General features: G+C 30.5%; 2 protein-coding genes across 2 annotated transcripts; both read right to left on the reverse strand.

The window, feature by feature from the left end:
* Positions 1-6,740: 6,740 nt before the first annotated feature.
* LOC101220666 (ER membrane protein complex subunit 2) lies at positions 6,741-14,753 on the reverse strand. Its single transcript, XM_004139176.3, has 9 exons — positions 14,410-14,753; positions 13,549-13,613; positions 13,359-13,407; positions 11,728-11,822; positions 11,457-11,542; positions 11,286-11,345; positions 11,101-11,182; positions 7,985-8,098; positions 6,741-7,169 (listed from the first exon to the last, which is right to left on the reverse strand). The coding sequence occupies exons 1-9, from the start codon at positions 14,594-14,596 to the stop codon at positions 6,996-6,998; spliced, it is 912 nt and encodes a 303-aa protein (XP_004139224.1). The 5' UTR covers positions 14,597-14,753; the 3' UTR covers positions 6,741-6,995.
* A 3,545-nt stretch (positions 14,754-18,298) lies between these two features.
* On the reverse strand, positions 18,299-20,035 carry LOC101220430. Its single transcript, XM_004139175.3, has one exon. The coding sequence runs from the start codon at positions 19,478-19,480 to the stop codon at positions 18,581-18,583; it is 900 nt and encodes a 299-aa protein (XP_004139223.1). The 5' UTR covers positions 19,481-20,035; the 3' UTR covers positions 18,299-18,580.
* Positions 20,036-22,041: the final 2,006 nt, after the last annotated feature.

The following is a 22,041-nucleotide window of genomic DNA, read 5'->3' on the forward strand; positions in this document are numbered from 1 at the left end:
ACTATAACAAAATATCATAATAATTTACATATTTTCAATTGATTAAGAAGTGAGAAGTAGTTTATATTTGATAAATATTTTAGTTTTTATTTTCCTAAACATAACCCTAATATATATTTATTTATTTGCTAATTTCATGTTGGGAATTAAAGAAGAAAAAAAAGGGTTATATTGAATGAGAGAATGGGAGTAGAAAAATAAAAACATAAAAAGGGAGAAAAAGACATAGAGAAGTAATAAATGTAATGGGAACATTGCATGTGATAGTTCAGTCCAAGATTTCCTTTTTTAATATCTCATTCTTCCATTTCCATCACACACTCTTTTTCTTTTTCTTTTAATTCATTTACATTTCAAATCTAATTCTATTTCTCTTACTTTTATTCTTTTTAACACCCAATTACCACACCAATCCTATCAATTTAAATCTCGAATTGTCGTAAGCATACAATTAGCAAACATTCGTACCAATTTAAATCTTGAATTTACAATTTTTTTCAAAAATTTTATTGACCTATATCAATTAAAACTTATATCTTGAGTTAATTAAATTCTTAAATTTTCATTAGTCAATCAATTTAAACATTGTGGTATGATACATATAATAGTTAGGCTACATTATTTTATTCTACCTCTAATATAATAAAATAAATCAAAATATTTTTAGAAAAACGTAACATTATAAATTATCTACTAAGATAAAAAAATTTAAAATTTTTTAATTTATGATTATATGTATGTAAATATTTTCTTTTTCTAGAGGTTTTTTTTGTTGTAAAATAAGTGAGTTAATATTAAAAGAAAACAGAAATGAATTTAAAAATTGCAAAATGATAAAATATTATTTACCTTGAGAAAAGATAAAGAGAGGATGGCACGCACAAATATAAATACTATTGGGATCTATGACATTAACCAAAGAAATTCAATACAACTTTTAAATGTATTTATTTCCTTATCCAATATGCTTTCATTTTTTTTATATATATTATAATGTTTTTCATTAACATTATGTGGGTAATAAAATAATGTAATTGTCCTACTTTAGAGTTTTGACATTGTTTATTTTAATCCTTCTATTCTCACAATATTTATTTATTGCTAGTGGGTGTACTTTTTCAATTTTAAATAATTTTATTTTTAACTCTACTTTTACTTTTCTTGGGAGTTAGGACGTCCAATGAAAATCATTACGAGTTATAATATACACCATTTTAATTTTATTATCTTTAGTATTAAATTATTTGGTCAAATCCTTATTACATATAAGATTGAAAGTTTGAAAATTCGTTAAACACAAAATTAAGAACGAAAGTTAACACGAAATTAAGAACGATGTGATCATTTATTAATTAGGGTACGAGAATGAATCAATGATAATTTAAAAAGTGGATCCATGTGATTACATTTTGTGTTGCTTACTTGTGTTCTACATATGCATTGACACGTGAGGTTCACGTTCAAATCTATAAACAAAAGTCGAAATCTAATTGACAAGCGAAGTTAGAATGATCAATTCGATTGTGTTCTCAATTATATCGTACTCTTGTCATTACCATTATGGTTTGGGTTTGGATGTAAGTTATTATCATTATTGTAAAAAGTTTATGAATTTTGATAGTATAGGATATAATAAATTTGACAAAAATTTGAAATGTTAAATAAATACAATGAAAAGAAATTCAATTACTAATTACTCCAATTAATTAAACCATCACCTTCGTAACTTAACACATTTAGAAAAGAAGAAAGAAAGAGTATTTAAAGATAATATTAAAGATTGGGTTTAGAACTTGGGAGAGAGGAATGGGTCCCTCCACCTCTTCCTCATCTCTCACACTTTCAATTTTTTTAAAAAAAATAGTTTTAATTTGATTTTTTAAAACAAAATTTCTTAATAAATATTACAATTTTTTCTTTTTATATATTTAAGTTTTGAATATAGATTTGATGTTGTTGTTAAATTTCAATGTTTTGTATTTTCACCACCACCTCCAAATTTTACCAAGGCTAATTTTCTTGTTTGATTTTGTATATATTATTATTTAATAATCAACCCCATAAGAATATATTAAATTACAAAATAAAAGATAATAATGGAAAAGGAAAAATACTGATAATAATAAATATATAAAATAATTTTATTTGATATTAGTGTTAAACAACAAAATGCAACTTAACTTAATAATAATTGATATGACTTTTTATCTAAAAAAAGTAATAAAAAGTAAATGTTGAAGACGTAGGTCAATTAAGTTGAAACCAAATTTAAAAATATGCACGTAGAGACAAAGAGTTTTCGAGCTTAAATCTCTACCTCTCTAACTCGTATTAAAAAAATAATTTGTTTTTAATTTAAGTTTAATTTTTGTTACTTAGAAAAAGAAGAAGAAGACAAAAGAAAAGAAAAGAAAAAGAAGGTGTTTGGGAGGGGTGATTGGATTGGATGTATCTCCGTCAGCTGTTGGCTGAGTGGGTCTTTACCGAGAGAGATATGTTTGGTTACTGAGATATGCTATTCCAAACCCTCCATTCCTCTATTCATTTCATTCCTTCCCTTCCATTTTTTTTACTTTTTATTATTATTAGGTTGGAGTTTTATGTATTTTTAATATGTTTTACATTTTCCCCTATTAATTAATGCTCTTTTCTTCTTCTTCTTCTTATTAATATATGTTTTTCTTAATTTACTTTATATTACTATTTTAAAAATAATATTACGTATTTACATAATGTTTTTAAATCAAATATTTTATTAATGAACTAATTTTAAGATTTGTGGAAAGTATATAAAAACTAAACTTGCACATTTAAAACTATATCAATTAAAATGGTGATTTGAGTGATACTTGTAAAATTTTCTTAAGTTTGTTGTTTGAGTGAAAGATGGAAAAAAAGTTATATGATGTGCACAATACATTCAAAAGAGGATTTTGTGTTGCATACTAATGTTTGTAATTTTGGTCCAAACAAACACATTGGCAAATGTCAAAATATCAAACACAAATAAATATTTGTATCTAGAAATAGGAATACAAGTAGGTGAAATCATTTCATTTTGAAGTTAAATAATCTTTTTGTCTTCAAAAAACCAAACCAATCAATCTCCCCTCACAAAATCTTTCCAATTCACCAATATCTAATATTTCTATATATTCATTTCAAGTTAAATGGTTTGAGTGAATCTAATTAACCACTGTTTTTTTACTTATACTTGTTTTAATCTAAGTAAGGTTAAAAAAAAAAGTTAATTATTAAATCATTGATTGACCTAAAAACTTAAATTAACAACTAATGTTTGAAGTCTTATAGCAATACTCTTAAAAAAAACAGAGAGTATAGTATTTAGTACATTTTGGGAATACACATTCAAATATTGAAGGATGGCTAATATCTTAGGAAATAGACTATGTTTTTTAAAAAATGTTTCTACATTATATTTCAAAATAAAAATAGATGCGCCTATTTCTAGGCTAGTATGACGTGTATAAATTTATTTTTATACTAATTTATGTATTTGTGATATAAATTTATAAAGTTGCATCAAAGATTAGAGAGATAGAAATTAAACCGTTTAACTTTTGTGATAGAAAAAAGTTATTGATTATTATTGAACTAAACTCAGAAATAGAATCTATAGTCTCAATTCGTAAGTAAAAGAATATGTTAATTATGGTTGAGTTACAGTTAGATGAATGAATATATTTGTTTATTTATGTGATGAATGATTGTGAGAAAGGGAACATTAATGGAATGGCATAATGTGTAGTGTTAGCTCTTGAAGTTGATGAGTTTTGTTTTCATGCCTTTCATGACAAAAGAGACAGCCTGGTTTTATACAATTTCTTGGCATAATATATATATATATAAAGAAAAAGTATTGATTTGTGCTTATGCACTAATAACACTTTGTAATAGGGATGAGTACGATGGAACACACGATACTTTTAAATTTGGGCATAAACGTAAACTTAAACGATGGATTAGGTTTTGTTTAAAAGTTTAATTAAAATTATTTTAAGGGTCAATTGATAACTATTTTGTTTTATTTTTTTCTTATTGAAAATATGTTTTTATTTTGTTTTTAGGATAGGTTTTACATTTTTTTTCAACAATACTTGAATTTCTAATTAAATTAATTGGACGACAAAATTAAATATAAAAAAACTATAGATATAAGTAGCGTTTATGAATTTGATTTTCGAAAAGCAAATGATTTATCAATAAATGGAATTCTATATTAGTTTATTTATTTATTTATATATATTTAGTTCTTATAAAGTTGTTTCTAATGTCAATAAATTTTAAAGTTAAGTTACGTAACTTAAATCTCGAGAATTTTCTTCAGTTTTATACAAATAAATGTTGATGAGTATCAATATATGTTTTACATGAATGAGTATATGACAGTTTCAACAGTAAGGATAGGTAAAAAATAAGTTGTTGAATGAAGTTGCAATGACCCTTGACCCTTTCGCTTGGGGCATAGTGATTAAGTGAATATCCCTTTCCCTTTCGTGTCCATCAGTATCAAAACGTTCTAATACACACTTTTAGGACTAAGCTTTTAAAGGAGATGTTTTTCTATTCTTACTACTTTTTGTCATTAGTGATTTACTATATATTTGTGTCTCGTGGTATAATCATGCATCTTGTATGTTTTTTCCTGTTTTAGTTGTATATGCTCAAAAAACAAACAAATAACAGAAAGCTTATTCGAGAATGCAATTAGACGCTTAACGAATTGAACTAGGTAAAGGACCATTCAACTTTCTACTTGTTTATATATTATATGGGTCATGAATGTTTGTTTGATGTCATTGCAAAAGTAATCAAACATTTATTTGGTTAGTAAGAAAGTTGTGTTGTTGTTGTTGTGCTACCTATTATTTGGGAAATGTGGGTCTCTTTCTCACTCAATACTTTTTGCCACCCAATTAATTTTTAATTCTTAAACTTGTATATTGGACCAATATATATGTTTTTGTATCTTTTAACTTAAAATAAAGCAATTAAGAGAAAATTTAATTGAATAATCTTTAAATTGATTTTTAATTCTAAAAATAAAACGATTGGAGCTTAAAATTAATTGAATTTGAAAGGTTTGTGGGAAGCAATTAAGAGAAAAATGGATGGTGGTATCCACAAATCAGATGTCAACACACACAACCTATCAATCAATCAATCAATTAATAACCTTTTCTTTCCTTTTTGCATTTATATTAAATTGATTATATTTTATAAAAATGCAAATTAAAATAAACATTGACTTATTTTTTCTCTCACATGTTTGATATCATATTACCTAAATCGAAAGTTTCTCAAAGGGAAAAAAGGGAAAAAAAGAAAGTGTTATGAATTATGATCAAAGGGTCCCCAATTTTTTCTTTTTTTTTTTTTTGGGTACTTTTTAATTGCATAAATCTTGCCCCAATTTGTCCCATAATTTCCAACAATTTTGTACAAGTAATTATTTTTAGCAACTCATGTTGCATAAATGAAAATATGATTATGGGATTTATAAACTTTATATGAGTTGGTGTACTAAAAAGAGTTTCTATTAGTTTAGAAAAAATGTTACACTTTTTTAGTACAATAGAAGTAGAGAAATTTAAATCACACGTCTTTTAGTCGTTAAGCTATGTTGTTGAACAATAACAAAATGTTGAATTGACAATTTTTGTAGATTTAACTAATAAATTGCTTGATATGACTAGTAAATAACGCATGAATTTTGAAATCTAAAAGATGGATCTATATATAATCAAAATTTAACATTCACAAACTTACAACTCTTCGAGATTATACAAAAATTAATATTGAAAGCGACTTAATTTAGCGATGAAATTATCTACGTTTTAACATATTAACATTGACTTGTAAAAACAATTATATCAACTATTGCGATCATAAACTTACTTTCACTATAATTAAAACACAATTTAATATTAAAATAGTTAAAATGTCAATATTGTGACTAAATAGAATTATATATATATATATAAAGATATACTCAACAACTAAAAAAGATGATTTGTCATTTTCTTTACCAACTCTGCTTTTTTTTCCCTCAACTTTCTATATTATCACTAAAAGAAATGTGTTTATGGTAAATATTGTTGAGAAATGTATAAATAACAAAATATGAATCATGAAGTCAAAGTAAAACTACATTCAAACTACTAGAAAAAGAGTGAGAAACTTACACTTTCAGTTTCTTTTTTCAAATTCTTCCATTTGGAGAATTTAAATAATTTGGTATTTGATTGTATAATTTTAGTACTCAATACTTCAATTTTTGTCCATATGCTTTCAATAAATTTTAGATTTAGTTATCAACATTAAACTTTACTTAAAAAAAAATCATGCATGAAATTTTTTAAGATTTATTGAAAGTATAAGAATTAAAGATTGACAGCAGAAAATATAGGAACTAAAATCGACCGAACTTTACCACCAAAATTGTATTTATCTCATGACCGATTTAGGCAGCCCTAAACAGGAAAGGAGAATGAGAGGAAGAGAAACCCTATTATCGAAAAATATAGAACGGAATTTGATTTCATTCTCATCGAGATTCCATTTTTACGGAAGAGAATAAAAGCGAGGCAATTCGGAAGATTGGTTTGTTCCGAAAAGCCAAGCTTTATTATTCGACATAGATTACTAACAACAAGCATATGGTATAGAATTCTATGACTTAAAAGAAGGATTTAATTTTTTTCATCTGCAAATTAGAGTGAAAGAAGAATGAGATATTTTGTTATATCTATTTGTAGCTGTGTCATGTCATCCTTGAATAAGGCTAAAAAAAATACACCATTTCTCATAATTAAGACTTTATGGAAACAGAAAAAAATAAAATTTCTTCTTAGGGAAAAATCACAAAGGAAATGAATTCTACCAGTTGCTAAATGACTAATTTAGCCTCCTGCCAACCACCACTTAATCCTAGAGAAAGAGAGAGGCTGAGTCCAAAAGAGGAAAAACAAAAGTTAAGGGGAGACCTTCAAGCCTTTCAATACAGAAGAAAGTAGAGAAAGCTTGTGTGGAGCTCTTTGCTTGTAATCTTTTTCCAAGGCTGTTGCTGCTAAAGACTGCAGCTCTGCTGGACCCTCCTTGTCTTCCTTGTTTCGACCTCTTGTCAATTGCGCAATGGCAGATGTACACTGGTTTACAAAAGAAAAAGGATAAAGAAAAAAGAAAAAGAAAATGAACAAATCAGTTTGGAACAACACACGGAATGCGAGGAATCATAAGGGGAATCCAATTGCTTTTCGTTTCTTGTCATTCTTTTTTTTTTTTATTAATTATAACACTGGTCTACGTACTTGAGTACTTTTTTTAACGCTTTGGTTCTTAGAATTACTTTCATTTATTTCTTTTTTTTTTCAGTTCTGACAATTGACATGGCACCCTTTGGAATGACACCTTGATATGTTGTTATATGGTGTCATGCGTATGAAAAGCTAAAGTGGCATCGCATCAACGTCTAAGATGTGCTATGTCGGGGTTTTGTTGCTAACTTTTAGATAACCAATGAGAGGACCAAATCGATGGGATTCAGAGAATAATGACTACAATGAAAGGAGTGAAACTACATGGGCAACAAGCATTCATTGTTATAGTTTAACTTGATTTTATATTTTTTTATATCCGTGAATCCTAACCAACATACACACCTCGACTAATTAATTTCACGAGACAACATGTTTGATCCTACAACATTAGGGTGTCAAGAAAACTCATAGGATATTAAATTTTAGGTACGTGTGGCCACCATTGATGGCCAAATATTGGGATTTAATTTAGTTCCGTGATAAAAAGCTGACAGTGTCTTCACATAGGGAAAAAAAAGCACAAAACTCGAAATATTTTACGGAAAACAAAGGATATACGCCTTGATAGTGAAATGTACATCAAAATTCATGGCTATAATGAATATAACAAATTTATATGCAGAAGATTGCCAGAGAAAGCTTACCAAGCAAATGCCAAACAGAGCTCTGGTATTCTTGCCCCCAGTCAAGTCTATAGTAGATGCGTAGTATTTCTTTGCTGTCTGAAGGTTTTCTAGGCCACCTAATGTGTAAAGTACCTGTATTCCAAGAAATGTTTCGAGTGATTACTTGAAACAAACTTAAAGGAAATGGAAAAATAAAGTTCAACTAAAACTTCGCTTTCACCCTAAAACAAGAACAGTTTCTAAAATTTCTAACATGAAAATCAAAACTAGCAAGGTATGCCGAACAAGAGCTCTTTTCTTACTTTTTCTTTTTTTCTTTTCAAATAATTGGGGTGTAGGGGCTCCACTTATGGTCCCCACCCCAAGACTAACTCCACGAGACAATGAGTTTCAATTTTTAAAATTTCCATATAGAGATCTGAGCTTTAAGACCTTGGAGAGAATCTCCAAGCATTCCAAATCCTCAATATCAGGGTTACCAACTTGGGTGCTCCTGAGGGTGAAACTGGATCAGATATCCAACTTAGGTTTCGTAAACAATTTACTTGCAATTATAGTACCACAGAAAAAACAAGGGCTTTTTCTTTGGCCTATACGCAACCTAACCCATACAATTCAAATACACAGCCTACAATACAACGTCATCCACTCAGTAAATAACAAAGAGTGGCCAGCTCCATTACCTCACCATCTAATGCCTGATTACTTACGGATGACTCTAGACTGAATGTAAAAGGCATTGATTTTGTAATTGAACTCTTTGGTTTACAGATTTGTATGAGAAATAACCCAACTTCCGAATTTTCACAAAAACGCAAACAAGAGCTAAAGAGGTTACAAAAAATATATCTCCGTTGATACCCATTAATATAAAAAGCCGACATAAAATACTCCAAGACAAATAAACAAAAACACAATTGTGAGCCTTGTGTAAAAAAAAGATACTCTTTTATAACATACTTACCTGGGAATTTAATTTCATTTGAAGACGTTCAAATAGACCACGCTTAATTTATTCACTTGGTGTAGTTATCTCCTTGGAGTAAAATTAAGGAGCTAACTGATATGGTCATATGTTTCCCGTATAGCATAAAGATAACAATAATCAAACATGCAGACTAACAATCGTGCAACTTTATCTACATACAACAAAGCCTAAAAATAGCATTGAGAGTGATAAGATTTTTCAAGTCTTTGAAACGTCTTCTAGTTTGTATCAATTGTGAGCAGTGTAAGCTGGAAAGATGGAACTGTTATCTTGTTGTAAAGGGGGTATGACTTCTTTAAAACATCCGTTGGGTCATATCCTAAGACGGTCATTCTCTAGCCATGAAAATTTTACTTATCCAATCATTCTTTAGTGGGAAATCTTTGCATTTTCTTCCTCTCCTTAAAATTATCTGTCTGCTACTCTTGAAAGACCCACGAGAAACTTGCAAGGTGGTCTAGCAGACACAAAGATCGCATCCATATCCAAGGAGTTGAGGTAAGTAGTATCAGGAAGTTGGTTCTCTTGGTTGTGGACTTCTGGCACTTCTCATTTTGGCCTGATTCTTTAGAGTATTGTCAGCAAATATGTCACTGTCTGCAAGGTAGGTCACAGACAGTGCACGGCTGAGTCCTTGGAAAGCCACTTTCCATAGCGTCCCTAGCTTTAGCAACATCATAAAATTCTTGCTGGTATTGCATTAGTTTTAAGGAGGTTTTTGGATCAGTTTTAACAGAAGCTAAAGCTAGGGATACAATCTTATTTCCTCACCTGAGTCCCTCAACTTAAACAGAAGCATCCAATATTTCGATTTCCATTTAAGAAAACCACTTTGTGATACTGAGTTGCAGGATTTGTCTACACTTCCTTTGTCGTTACAAGAAGTTGGCCTTTCCCGAAATACCAATCTTAGCCTTCAAGCATCTTCTTTAGGAATTCTCCTTCCAGTTATATCTGTTGCTTAATGTCTCATCCCAATCCGTCTATCCCCCCTCATCCCACTCTAGAAGGCCACAATTTCAAAGAAAATCAAGATTTTACCTTGGTGGACACCTTGGGGAGGACAAGCACCATGGATTCTGTATAAGAAGTAACGAAGGATCTACAATCCTAGTCCCTAGATCATGTGCTTTTTGGAGGTTTCAACTTATCAGCTGTCCACAAAGGAACACTTTTTGGAGATTTCACTTAGCCGCAGTCCTAGATGGTGTGAAGACATGATGGAGGAGGTACTTACTGCTTGTTGACCCTCTTTTCTATAATTGGAGTCAAGTTATTTGGGAAACAATTCTCACAAATATACTATTTGTAGAATACATCACTTGAAAGAAATAAAAGAATCTTAAGAGATGCTGAGAGGTGCTGAGAGAAGTTTGGAGTGTATCCATTTCAATGTTTCTCTCTAGGTATTCCCCTCAACAGTGTTTTGTAACTATATTTTATATTTGATTCCAAACAAGTAGCTTGGCTTCTTGTAAAAAAAGATGAAATAAATGGTTTGCTCCTTTGATTGGGTCTTTCTTTTAGCCTACGTCATTGTAGTTTCTTTTGTCTTAATAAAAGCTTACTAAAGTCCAATGCAAAATAAATCAATAAATATACACTACAAAGCATATAGGGGGAACTGCCCCGTGTTCCCTGTCGGATTTGAAATTCTAGACAAAAAAATATTTAAACAAAGCCCAATTAGTTATTGCATCTTATCTTAATAAGTGATTCTCAAATATTAATTATTAGCACAAGAAAACAAAAGCACCTTGCACCATTAATGAGGTACTCCCTAAAAGTAATTTATTGTGCACCAAAAAACTCCTCAAAGCAAGAAATCTATCTATAAACTAAGGATAGCATCGTGGGGAGAAAATGACTCAGGAGAATATCATCGTTATCATAGATGTTAAAAAAAGTCAGCTTTTGACAAATGAGATTGCAGGAGGAGAAAATAATGATTTGGCAATCATATATGATATCAAACGACCTGTGCAGCCAACTCCAACATGAAGATCTAACAAAGTATCTGCAAACTTTATATTAATTTTCACAAAGAGAACCATCTTTTCCAACATGCTTTCCCACAAAAACTCCAAAAAATATTACAATTAAAGAAATGTAAGATACGAGTCATCAAGAATGAGGAGCCACTTACATCTGCATAAGCTAAGTGAAACAGAGGAACTGTGGGTTGGGATAGTATCAGCTCCTCGTAGCAAAAAACTGCTTGCTTGTACCTAAGATACAAATAAAAAACACAAAGTTCTCAATAGGGAACTCAAAGACAATTCTGACAAGTACTGGTTGATAGAAAGGAATTTGAAACGGGAAATTACTCACATTTGGAGAGAGATATATAGTTCAGCCAGTTCTCTCCAAGCATCATGATCAGCCATAAATCTATGATAAAAGGAGAAAAAAAATCCAGCCATGACTTTGGAAGGGCAACAAAAATTCTGAAAGACACCTTTTTAGGCTTTTCAAATAAGAGGTATGCAAAATTATGCTCACGTTTCAAGATATTTGTTAAGCCATTCAATAGCCCCAGCAATGTTGCCTTGTGCTTTAGCCAGAGCAACCCTTCTTTTATGTACTATCTGTTCAAGTGTAAGGAATGAAAAAATGAAATATTGACAGGATTATATATATGTTTAGCTCACCATACATCTCAAGTGATTACACTCATAATAGAAAACCACCATTAAATCAAAATAGCATGTTTAAAGATAAAAAATGAAAAGTATATTAATATCATTTCATAAAGAAAAACTAAAACAATTACTTGATCACATGGATTTTCTTCTAGAAGACTAGCATAAGCTTTTTCTGCCTCAGCCCACAATCCCTTTGCTTCAAGCAACATAGCCTCTAGCCTCCCTGTGACAAGGCAACCCCATAATCCATCAAAGTGCACATAATATTTATGTACACAAAATCATAATGTTTCAACAGTACTTAGTTGCTGATGCAAATCCACAGAAATTCCATTCACGATGGAAAAAAACTGGTTGAGAGTGGATTTTGAGACCCAGTTATAGATGACGTCGCAATAACTGCTATAGTAGCCCAGTGATAATCAACAAGACAGCGGACATTACTCTTTAAAAATTAATGAATTTTGAACAGTAAGCAAGATGGTCTTGTAAAGCCAGTAATTTTGAATGGACATTTAATTTACAATTTTTTTACCATGAAATATTATTAGAAATATGTTAAATTGGTATGAGATATCTTTTATAAACCCCTACAAGACATTCCATCTTCAAGTGTATGAATTTTACTACTACAGCTTCAAAATGGAACTTTTCAGCCTAAGAGCCACTGCAAAATAAGTACATTAGTAAGCAAACCTTATTGCATCTATACTCTATATATCCTCAGTTGCTCAATATATAGCCCCTGCAAAATATATCTCCTAATCTACCTCTTGAGTTGCTGAAGTTCCAGCTTCAGTTTTACTTGTCCTTTTAACTCTTGTCCTATGATTTCTAATTGCGTCTTTTTGTTCATTGGTTAGGGCACAATCCCACCATAACTTAAGGCTTCCACTAAACCCATTGATTAGTAGTTTAGCTGCTTCGTAAACCACAAAATTATAATATGAATCGCAGATCTAAGATAGCATATGCCCATAGATCAGCCTTATATTTGACCATGAATGAATTGAAAATGACAGAACAGTTACAATAAATGATTACAAAAAAAAGGAGGACAAAACGAATAGAGAGACATATGATTAAAGCCACATATATAAATGGTATAGATAACACAACTGTGGCTTAAATTGTATTATCCAGTATGGCGTACAACCCGCAAAAGTGTTTCTTTCAGATGATACGACTTACAAGCATAAGAACCTAATTCATTTTTGTCTATAATTCAATTCATTGCCTAAACATGGTTTTAGGATGCAGAGGCATAACCTTTCTCCCTTTTTGCTTCATGTCATAAGGAAAGAAAAACAAAAGATAACTTTTTTTTTTTTTTGAAGTTTTTAAATTTCAAATACCTCTCTTGAACTGACTCGAATTAAGAACTTTAACCCAGAAAAAATGCATAACCTCTCTCAGTTCACGAGAACTTTACTTGACCCTACAACATTAGGTAATCAAAAAGAAGTTCCCATATTGTGGCATATTTATCAAAGGTGAGTAGGCCAGCCACTCAAGTGATTTTTGAATCTATGGCTCAGCAGCTCAATCACCCTCACCCCACCAATAGGGTTACGGAAGGTTAATATTTTTTTTTTCTTTCGAAAAAAAACTAGTACTCAAAATACAATGAAACTGAAAAAGAGAGCAAACAAACAAAATAGAGACATTACAAGAGAAATAAAGCCGGAAATACAAAAGTGTCCCATTTCAAACAAAGATCTTGAATAGAATAAGAAACAGCAATTTATTTTTAACGTACCAACTCTTTTACTTTGTGGAAATTTCTTCTGGAGAACCTTTATGCAATCCTACAAAAGATTGCAGAGTGTAAGGAATTACATCAGTCCAAGGCAAAAAGTCCTCAAAACCAAAGTCATCAAATGAATACACTAAAATGAGCTAAACCAATCTGCAATTCAAGTAGTTAACCAAAGAAGTGTAAGTTGCACCTTTGCAACATCTATGGCTTGGCAGTCCAGTGCTGCAATAGCTACCTGTTCGTACAGGGTCCACTCTACACCAAGCAATAAAATAAGGTTAGGAGAATCTTTTTTCCAAAAATTTTGAGTCATTGAGAAAGGAAAATCTATAATAACACATCTTCTACCATTCAATACGAAAGTAATAAAAAGAGGGGTGTGAGAAAGAGAGAGAGAATGTCGTCTCACTTTTGTTTAAAAAAACGTTCAAGTTTTTCCCTACCACTAAGAAAAACAATTCCTGGAGCTGTACAATTAGATGGAAATGCATATGTAAATTAAATTATATTTGCCCCTGGACCAGAGCTTCAGTAAAGAAGAAGATTAATTCATACTTCAGCCACAAAAGGCATATGAACCAAAAATTTAAAGAACGTGATGAAGCAAATGTAAAACTTACATTTAAGGTTTCTTCTAATAAACAATTCAACAAAAAACACAGTTACTCCATCCAACAATTTAGTGAGAAATGCATAAATTTACAGTTGCTCTTTTCTTTAAAGCAAACGCCATCATTCGTCCCGCTAATTTTCACATTACAATCCGCAATTAAGCAGTAATCATGCAGAAATCCAAAACAAAATCACAGCACATAATGAAATAATGAAAAGAGCTCCACCACTGAATTCAAACTCAAACAAACAAACCATGCGTAACAGTACACAACTTAATTAAATGAAGAAGCAAGCCTCAAATAAGTTGAATTTACTAGATAACGATCCAAACCGAATTGATTCATAAATAAAAAAATCCAAACATTAAAAAGCAAGCGAAACTTCAAAAGATAATTCAAACCCAGATCGAAGAATGAACAAACAGGCTAAAACTCACCCTCTTGGCCGAGACCGGATCGCTTTCTGGAATCATTCAAGATCGACAATCCATAGTTTAAGACCTTATGGGAACGGCGAACCTTGAGCTTCCTGATGAGGCAAAGATAGTCCCAAGCACCTCCACCACCATTATCGACCTGAGTTTCGAGTCTATTCAACTCGGCCTCCTCTGCTTTACTGACCATGTTCGCGAAAATTAAAGAGTGGCCGAGAAATTGGGATTGAGAATTACAAAGAAATTGGAACTAAAGCAATCACCGTCTCGGCCCAGTTCCGTCGCCGGCCGGCTCTTTGGATCTAGTAGCTAACAATGGAGTGAAGAGAGGAAGAGAGAGAAGAGAGTGGAATTTGACTTGGATCGCACTTCTGAAAACGGGTCGGATTCGTTTTTTTCTTTTGGTTTTCGGATTTCGGGTTTTGGATTTTTCTTTTTGCCCATTGGATTAGATAAATCCAAGATGAGATTGTTTTTGGGGTTAAAATAGTATTTTCATCCTCATTTACAAATTTGTTCAACTTTATAAATTAACTTTTCAATGGCATTTTTCAAAAATATATATATAACATGCCACCAAAATATTTAAAAACAATTTCAAAAACGAAAAAAAAAACTTATAGATCCACAAAAAAAACGAATAAGATTATACACTTACAATAAAAAAAAATTTTGTAAACAATTCGATAGATTTTTTTAAAGATTGTTTGTACACAATGTTTAGATTTGTTTATTTTGCGCTATCCAATGTCCAACCATTTGACTACCTAATACCTAATCATTTTTTTCACTATATTTTATATTTGACATAGCAGTTTAAAAAAAGAAAATTAGTATATAATCTTGAACCAAATAACAATTTAAAAAAAATATACAAGAAAGAATACATAAAGAATGACAAATTTGGAATATTTAAAAAATTTAAACGACTTCATGACTTTTTGATTTTGTTAACACATGTCGTAAATATTTTAGTGTTTTGTTATATTTATGAAAATTAACCTTATTTTTTATTTTAGCTTTCAATCTTCGTTTAATGTTTATTTAAATAAAAAAAAGGAAAAAAAACTTATTATCTATAGGCTATATCATTTTACTATAATTTTAGTAAATATGAACACACATGTTGTATTTACATAAAATTTACTATTATTATTTAACCAATTTTAGTAAAAATATGCTTTGAGGAGCAACATTTAACCTTCATCAAAATTACAAAGATTAACTTTCTTTTTTCAGTGAAACGAATCGTAGTAATAAAAGTCGATATATGTATATCTTGCTTTTAATTAGGACTCCTTAAAAAACTATGGCTCGTTCTGGAAATAATTTTTCTTTTCGGGTTATATTATAAAAAAACCTCTAGCCTTGAGACCTCAACTACCGTCCCTAAATTTGAAAAGTTTCATTTTTCCAAACTTTTAAATTTATTCTTGAAAATACAATTAAGGAGTGTTATTCCTTAAAATAAAATGATTTTTTTAGTACAAATCGGGGTGAGAGATTGTAACCACCCGTCTCTTTCTTCTCAGCGGACACTAATACCAACTAAGCTAAACTTTTGTTTTGAAATTGGCTCAATCACTAATGTACAAAACATATGTAATATCATTTACAATACAAAATCACGTGTGGCTTATAATTTTTATACATTAGATATCACGTCAGTTTCTAGTTACCCTAACAAAAAATACATCATTTTTGTTATTAGTATTATGTTCCTATTTTAATTGATATTTAGATATTTTAGGTCGACATCCTATTGTACGATAAATATATGAATTCATATTTCATCTTATATGTCAATGTCAAATAGAGACAAAAAAAAATAGAAAGCTACTATAAACTTATAAAGCTCTATATATACATTTAATTGAAGCCATTGGAAAAGTTGTAAAACAATAATCCTTAAATGTCTTAGAACGTTCTAAGTAAATATTCAATAAAGTTTTAATTTGTTACAAACATATCCTAATAAATAGTTTTGCTATATATAACTCCTTTACCATAAAACACTTATCATAAATATAGTTCCTAAAACTTACAAATTTCTTCAAATTAATTCATCTACTAAACACAAAAACGTAAATCTAGCACATAAATTTATATCTAATATATCCATCATTTTTTTTAGAGATAAAAAAAAAAATCAATCCGTAGAGATTTATCAACGCAAAATCAATTGTTCACAATTTTTCACTTAACTTACCTCTTTAGAGAATAAATGCATGTTTGAATTCACTTTTTAACTGTTTGTAAACATTTCCTTCACACTCATATTAAACTTTAGTCTCTATTGTCCCCGTTCTAAAAATATTTTTGCTAAATGCTATCGGGTAATTACACCACTACTTTGTCTTAATCCTAAATGCAAATTCCAAAAAGAAAAAAGGTAAAATATGATAATAACAACAATCTACCGCATAATTGGGCATTGTAAATATGTTCGAATTTGCTTACATGCCTTTCAACTAATTTCATGGGACAACTTACTTGATTATAGAAAAATGTTTCAGGTTTTCGAGTAGTTTAGCCAAAGATATTTGATATTTGGTTACTACTCATAGATACATTGGTACACTCAAACCCATCTAAATCCGATCCCATACAAAGCCAAATGAGAAACCCTAGTTTGCAAGTTCCAATTTCATGATCCAGTTTAATTTTCAAATATTGTTTAGAGATGTTTATTGTAAATGGGGTGAAGATGTGTTGATGTAGCAACCAAACAACCCCTTTAACACCAAAATGCAGAAAAAGAAAAACCAACAGAATGTGTTAAATTACCACTAGACAAAGATCTTATAAATCTCTCTTGAACTGCTCGGATACTATATTAAATTATTATCAGCCAACTTTACAAGTTTGAACAGACAGGTTAGAGCCTAATTTAATCTTTACAAAGGGTAATGCTAGCTTAACATACTTACAAGAAGGATGAATTGCACAAGTACTTGACGGCATGGAAACTTTGGCAAACGAGCTCGAAATATGTACAGCAAACTGGCAGTTGATACAATCAATCACAAGCAGAAATGGTCGAAAGCTTCAGTCTTGGAAGCCTGCAATATATGTTAATGTTATTGACTATTAACATACCTGTGAATTGGAGGAAAGAAGACCTTCATAAGAAATTCAAAAGAACATGTTTGTAGGAACTGGGAAAACTCTTCTACTCTTCTACAAAACAATAAACCGAACAAGTTCTCGCTGAACTGTTATTAAATCATAAAACGATTTTTAGAAAGTCCATAGGTTTGAGAATAAATAAGTTAACAATGTAAGCAGCAAAATGAACAATTAACTTGTGATTTTAAGCCTTACCTGAGACTTGTGGATGATGAACAATCGATTGAATCACAGAGAAGCCAAAGAACTGGCCACAAGGATCAAGTCTAAAGTTTAGAAGATTGATCTGTCATCTAAAGCCCAACCAACCATGCTTGATCAATTTACAAAGTTACATCGAACGATCTACAAAAACCCATCTTCCGATTTGATGATTGATGTGGTGATGGAAGTTCTTCTGGAGAAAGTACAACATTTCAACAAAATAATGGATTTCTGGAGGTCATCCATGTCAAAAATTTGCAAACCTAAACAGATTGAACAAGTAAGCATAAACTATAACAGTCGGCATGGCTAACCAAACTGCAAGTTCTTGCTTATCTGCACCAGCAGAAGCTCTAACAATAAAAGAAAGAGGAAAAGAAACCCGATAAATTGTCGAAAGCAGCAAAGCAAACGATGTTAGCACATAATGTTGAATGTTGAAGGTGGTAGTTTTCCCTTTCTAAAATTTCAACAGTGGAAACAATGTTTCCGAGCGATCAGAGGAGTCAGGTTAGGTCGACCCAGAAAATCTAAAAAGTAATGATTTGGGAGTATCAAATTCAATACCAATAAGCTAAAATAAGTGATCATATATTAGATATATACTTGATAACAGTGATATAAAGTTCAAACAAAGCATAAACACTGGATGAAAGAATGTACAACCAACTATAACAAAATCCTCTCTCATATAATCAAATGGCTCAGTTTACTCAAGAAGGTGGAAAAAGGGAAAGATCGAATGTAATCGAAGCGGGAAGGGATAATAAAAATCTCTCACTCGCTAAGAGTTTCTTTTTCTTGTTAAAAATTAGAAAAGAATAATCTGCAAAGCACTCTTCTATTCATTCTTCCAGGCATATAACATCAACGAGAAACCAAGACCTTGTGATTTACTGTCTGAAAATCTCTGAGAGAAAGACCAGGACAAGACATTAGGATCACAAACAGGTTGACTTCCCCACAGCTTTTCAGCAGACAAACATGTTTTGAACATAAAAACAGCATTCCCTGGTGATGTACTAAACAGCCAACTATGAACATCCCAAAACACTTCAACTGCAAGCCCTTCAACCAAGATGGTGTGATTCCCTCTGAACTTCCATTGCAGCCTCTTCACCTGCAACACCGTCTTTGAATCGACTCGTAGAATCAGGCACGGTTCGGTCACACCATTTGTATCACACTCGATAATTATGTCGTGAATCTGACCATTGTCACAAAACTGAGCTTTGGAGCAGAACACCTTCTTCCCAAAAATATGTTCCTTCTTGGAAATGAAAACAGCAGAAGAAGGCACAGGAGAGGAATTGGACTTTTTAAAAGCTTCTCTTCTCAAATCCCCAAGAAGAAGAACCATTTGTTTATCCACAACAATTCCCACATAATAACCCTCCAAAGGTTCAGGTCCAGATCCAAATTTTGCAGAAGAAAGGTCCCAATAAATGTCAATTTTACAAGCATAAGCTTCTAAACTTTTAGACCCTCTTCTTTTAGAGAACAACCATGGCTTAATATCAACCTTACAGAGACATTGATTTGAAGAATCATCAATACCAACACTTAACCCTTGACCCATCAGATTTTTACTCCAAGTAACACTAATCAGACAAGAACGCCCTCGTAATCGACATTGATAAACACAAGTGACAAGGTTTTGAGCAGTCTTACCATTGTTTGAAGAAGAGAAATCAGCAACTTGAACACCATTTTCTCCAAAACAAGACGGGAAATCCCTCATTTTCCGAGTTGGGAGCTTCAAACTAAAACGACCAAGAAGTAGAAAGAGAACAAACAGAGGAATGTGAGGCAAATGGGGTGGTTTAAATCAGCGATGATCAGAGACAAACAACAAAACCCATCTCAGAAATGCTTCAAAATCCACTCCCAAACGAACAAATCAGAGAGAAAACTGAAGAAAACGAAACCCCATCTGAGAGAAAAGCTTGAAAACCTGCTACTTGGTGTTCATCCGCCATGGGAAATGGAAGGATTTCAAAAGGGTATAAACAAAAAACCAACAAAGATTAAAGGTAGAAGAAGATGTATTTTGCTTTAAAGCAAACAAGTGATAACGAATGGGGGAAAATTGGGGGGTTACGTTTGAAATTAAAGACAAAATTGCGGAATGTGGGATGTAAAATAATGAAGAAAAGAGACAGAGAAGAGAAGGAGACAAAGAAAAAGTAGACTCGCTTCACTGTCAATCTCTAATATACATTAAACACACCTCCTTCTTCAAACAAATCAACAAAAGCAAAAGAAGAAGAAAGAAGAAGAAAGGGAAAATAAAAGGGAAAAAGCGCCAAAAAGATGGAGTGAATGAACAAGGAGTTATCTGAGTACAAATCAAAGGGGTTAAATTTAACGGTAAATAGTACATTCCACCCACTTTATTATATCAAATAATAATAACTCAATATTTTATCATTAAATTTTCTTTCCTTTTATAATTAAATTGCTATTTTAATCAAAATTTTCTTTTAAATCTTAATTAAAAACATTTACCAATATAGAAAAATATCAAAAAATTCTTACTCGCTAATATTTGGCTGTATTTTATTACATTTAAAAATAACCAATTTTAATCTCCTAATTTCGTCCCAATAGTTTTTTTTCATTACTCTTTCCTGATTTACTTGATCTTTCCAAAATACCCTTTTGTCAGTCATTTCTTTAAAGTAAAAAATAAAATTCTGTCTATCAACTTTTACAATTTAATCTCCACTTTTTTTATTTATAACAATTTAATCCCTCTATTTTCAATTCTCAACAACAAGTTCTGATTGTACACATTAATTACAATTTAACTAAACTTACTTCAAACACCACACTTTTGACTTTAGTTATAGAGAAATAATATTCATAAATTTGTAAGTTAAATAGTCAAAACGAGTCTCACTTTAGCTAAAATTCTTACAAAATAAGATACATTGTGAAAGAAAAACTAGTAGAGAAAATAAAAAAGAATAACAAAATGTTCGGATAGCGACGGAAAGAATATGAATCGACAACGTTGATTGAAGAAGAAAAAGGAAAAAGAAATGTAGGAATGAAGGTCCAAAAAATTGTTGGCCTATTGAAGACCAGTCTACTGCCACTGTGGGGGGAAAAGGTAAAAAAAGTAAAATTATTTTTTTGAAAAAATAAAATAAAATAAAAATTAATTTCTCTCTCATGGAATTTTCTTTTTCTTTTTCTTTTTTTTTGTAAATTCTCTCTCTAAAGCCATCCTTTTAGCTGGCATATCCACATGAAAATATGAAGAGACCTTTTTTTCTTTCTTCTAATTTTAAATTTTAAATTTTTTGAGATAGACACAAAGAAAGAGACATTCAAGGTTGCAAATTCCCCTACTCTTTTCTCATTATTATTATTATTATTTCTATATATCCTATGTTATGTAAAATCACTGCCCCTGCTCTCAAAATCTTATCCTATGAACACATTAAATGTATACGTGTATATATTATGGAAGTTTAGCTTAATGTTTGTGGACGGCATGAAAGTTAAATTAATATATGGTGAGAAATTTAACCTCTTACTAATCTTTAGAAAGTAAAAATATGTTGACCGTTAGACTAGATTTTCAATGTGCATTCTCAAATTGACTTGAAATATAATCAAATTCATGACACTAATGCATATATATAAATATCTAAAGAATTTATGACAACGACTTCTTAACTATTTTATCGATACTTAATATCTTAAAACGAACCCTACAATAAATAAATAAATATCCAATGAAATTGATAATGACTCATAAGAAAAGATTTTTTTTTTTATTTTCTAAAGTTAAAGTTCTTCGTCAAAGTTGAACTAATAAATAAACAAATAGTTTGAGAAGAAAATTTTGTTAATTAAACTCGTATATTGTTGTATGGTGGAATAATTAGTCAATTTTGTAAGACAAATATAAATAAACAAGATTTTAAAAACACATACGTATATGAAAAAAAAAGAAAGATTTTGAATCACATATAATTACTCTTAATTTTTATATTTTAATCATAGGAAAAATGTCAGTGGAATACATACATTATTGTATAATTTTACTTAAATCTTTAATCACAAGTTGTAAGGTGACATGCTATCAATTTTTTTTTAAAAAAATATTTATAATTAAAGGGTTCACATGTAAATTGTATTATCAAAAGTAATAATTAAGATAAATTTAAAATACATAATACCAAAATCATAATATTCCATAGGAAAAAAAAAGCAAATAATTAACATTAAAAGACTAAATAAGCCATCGTATTAGAATCGAATTATATTTTAGAATCGTGTTTATTAGTA

The sequence above is a fragment of the Cucumis sativus genome, chromosome 2 (assembly GCF_000004075.3).
Source record: "Cucumis sativus cultivar 9930 chromosome 2, Cucumber_9930_V3, whole genome shotgun sequence".
Taxonomy (NCBI): domain Eukaryota; kingdom Viridiplantae; phylum Streptophyta; class Magnoliopsida; order Cucurbitales; family Cucurbitaceae; genus Cucumis; species Cucumis sativus.

Bases quoted from the DNA above. Each gene is read 5' to 3' on its own strand.
- LOC101220666 (XM_004139176.3), bottom strand. From the start codon at position 14,596: ATGGTCAGTAAAGCAGAGGAGGCCGAGTTGAATAGACTCGAAACTCAG. The intron at 13,408-13,548 runs GTGCAACTTACA...AATCTTTTGTAG, and splicing joins AAGCCATAGATGTTGCAAAG to GATTGCATAAAGGTTCTCCA. The intron at 7,170-7,984 runs GTAAGCTTTCTC...TTTGTAAACCAG, and splicing joins CTCTGTTTGGCATTTGCTTG to TGTACATCTGCCATTGCGCA.
- LOC101220430 (XM_004139175.3), bottom strand. From the start codon at position 19,480: ATGAGGGATTTCCCGTCTTGTTTTGGAGAAAATGGTGTTCAAGTTGCT.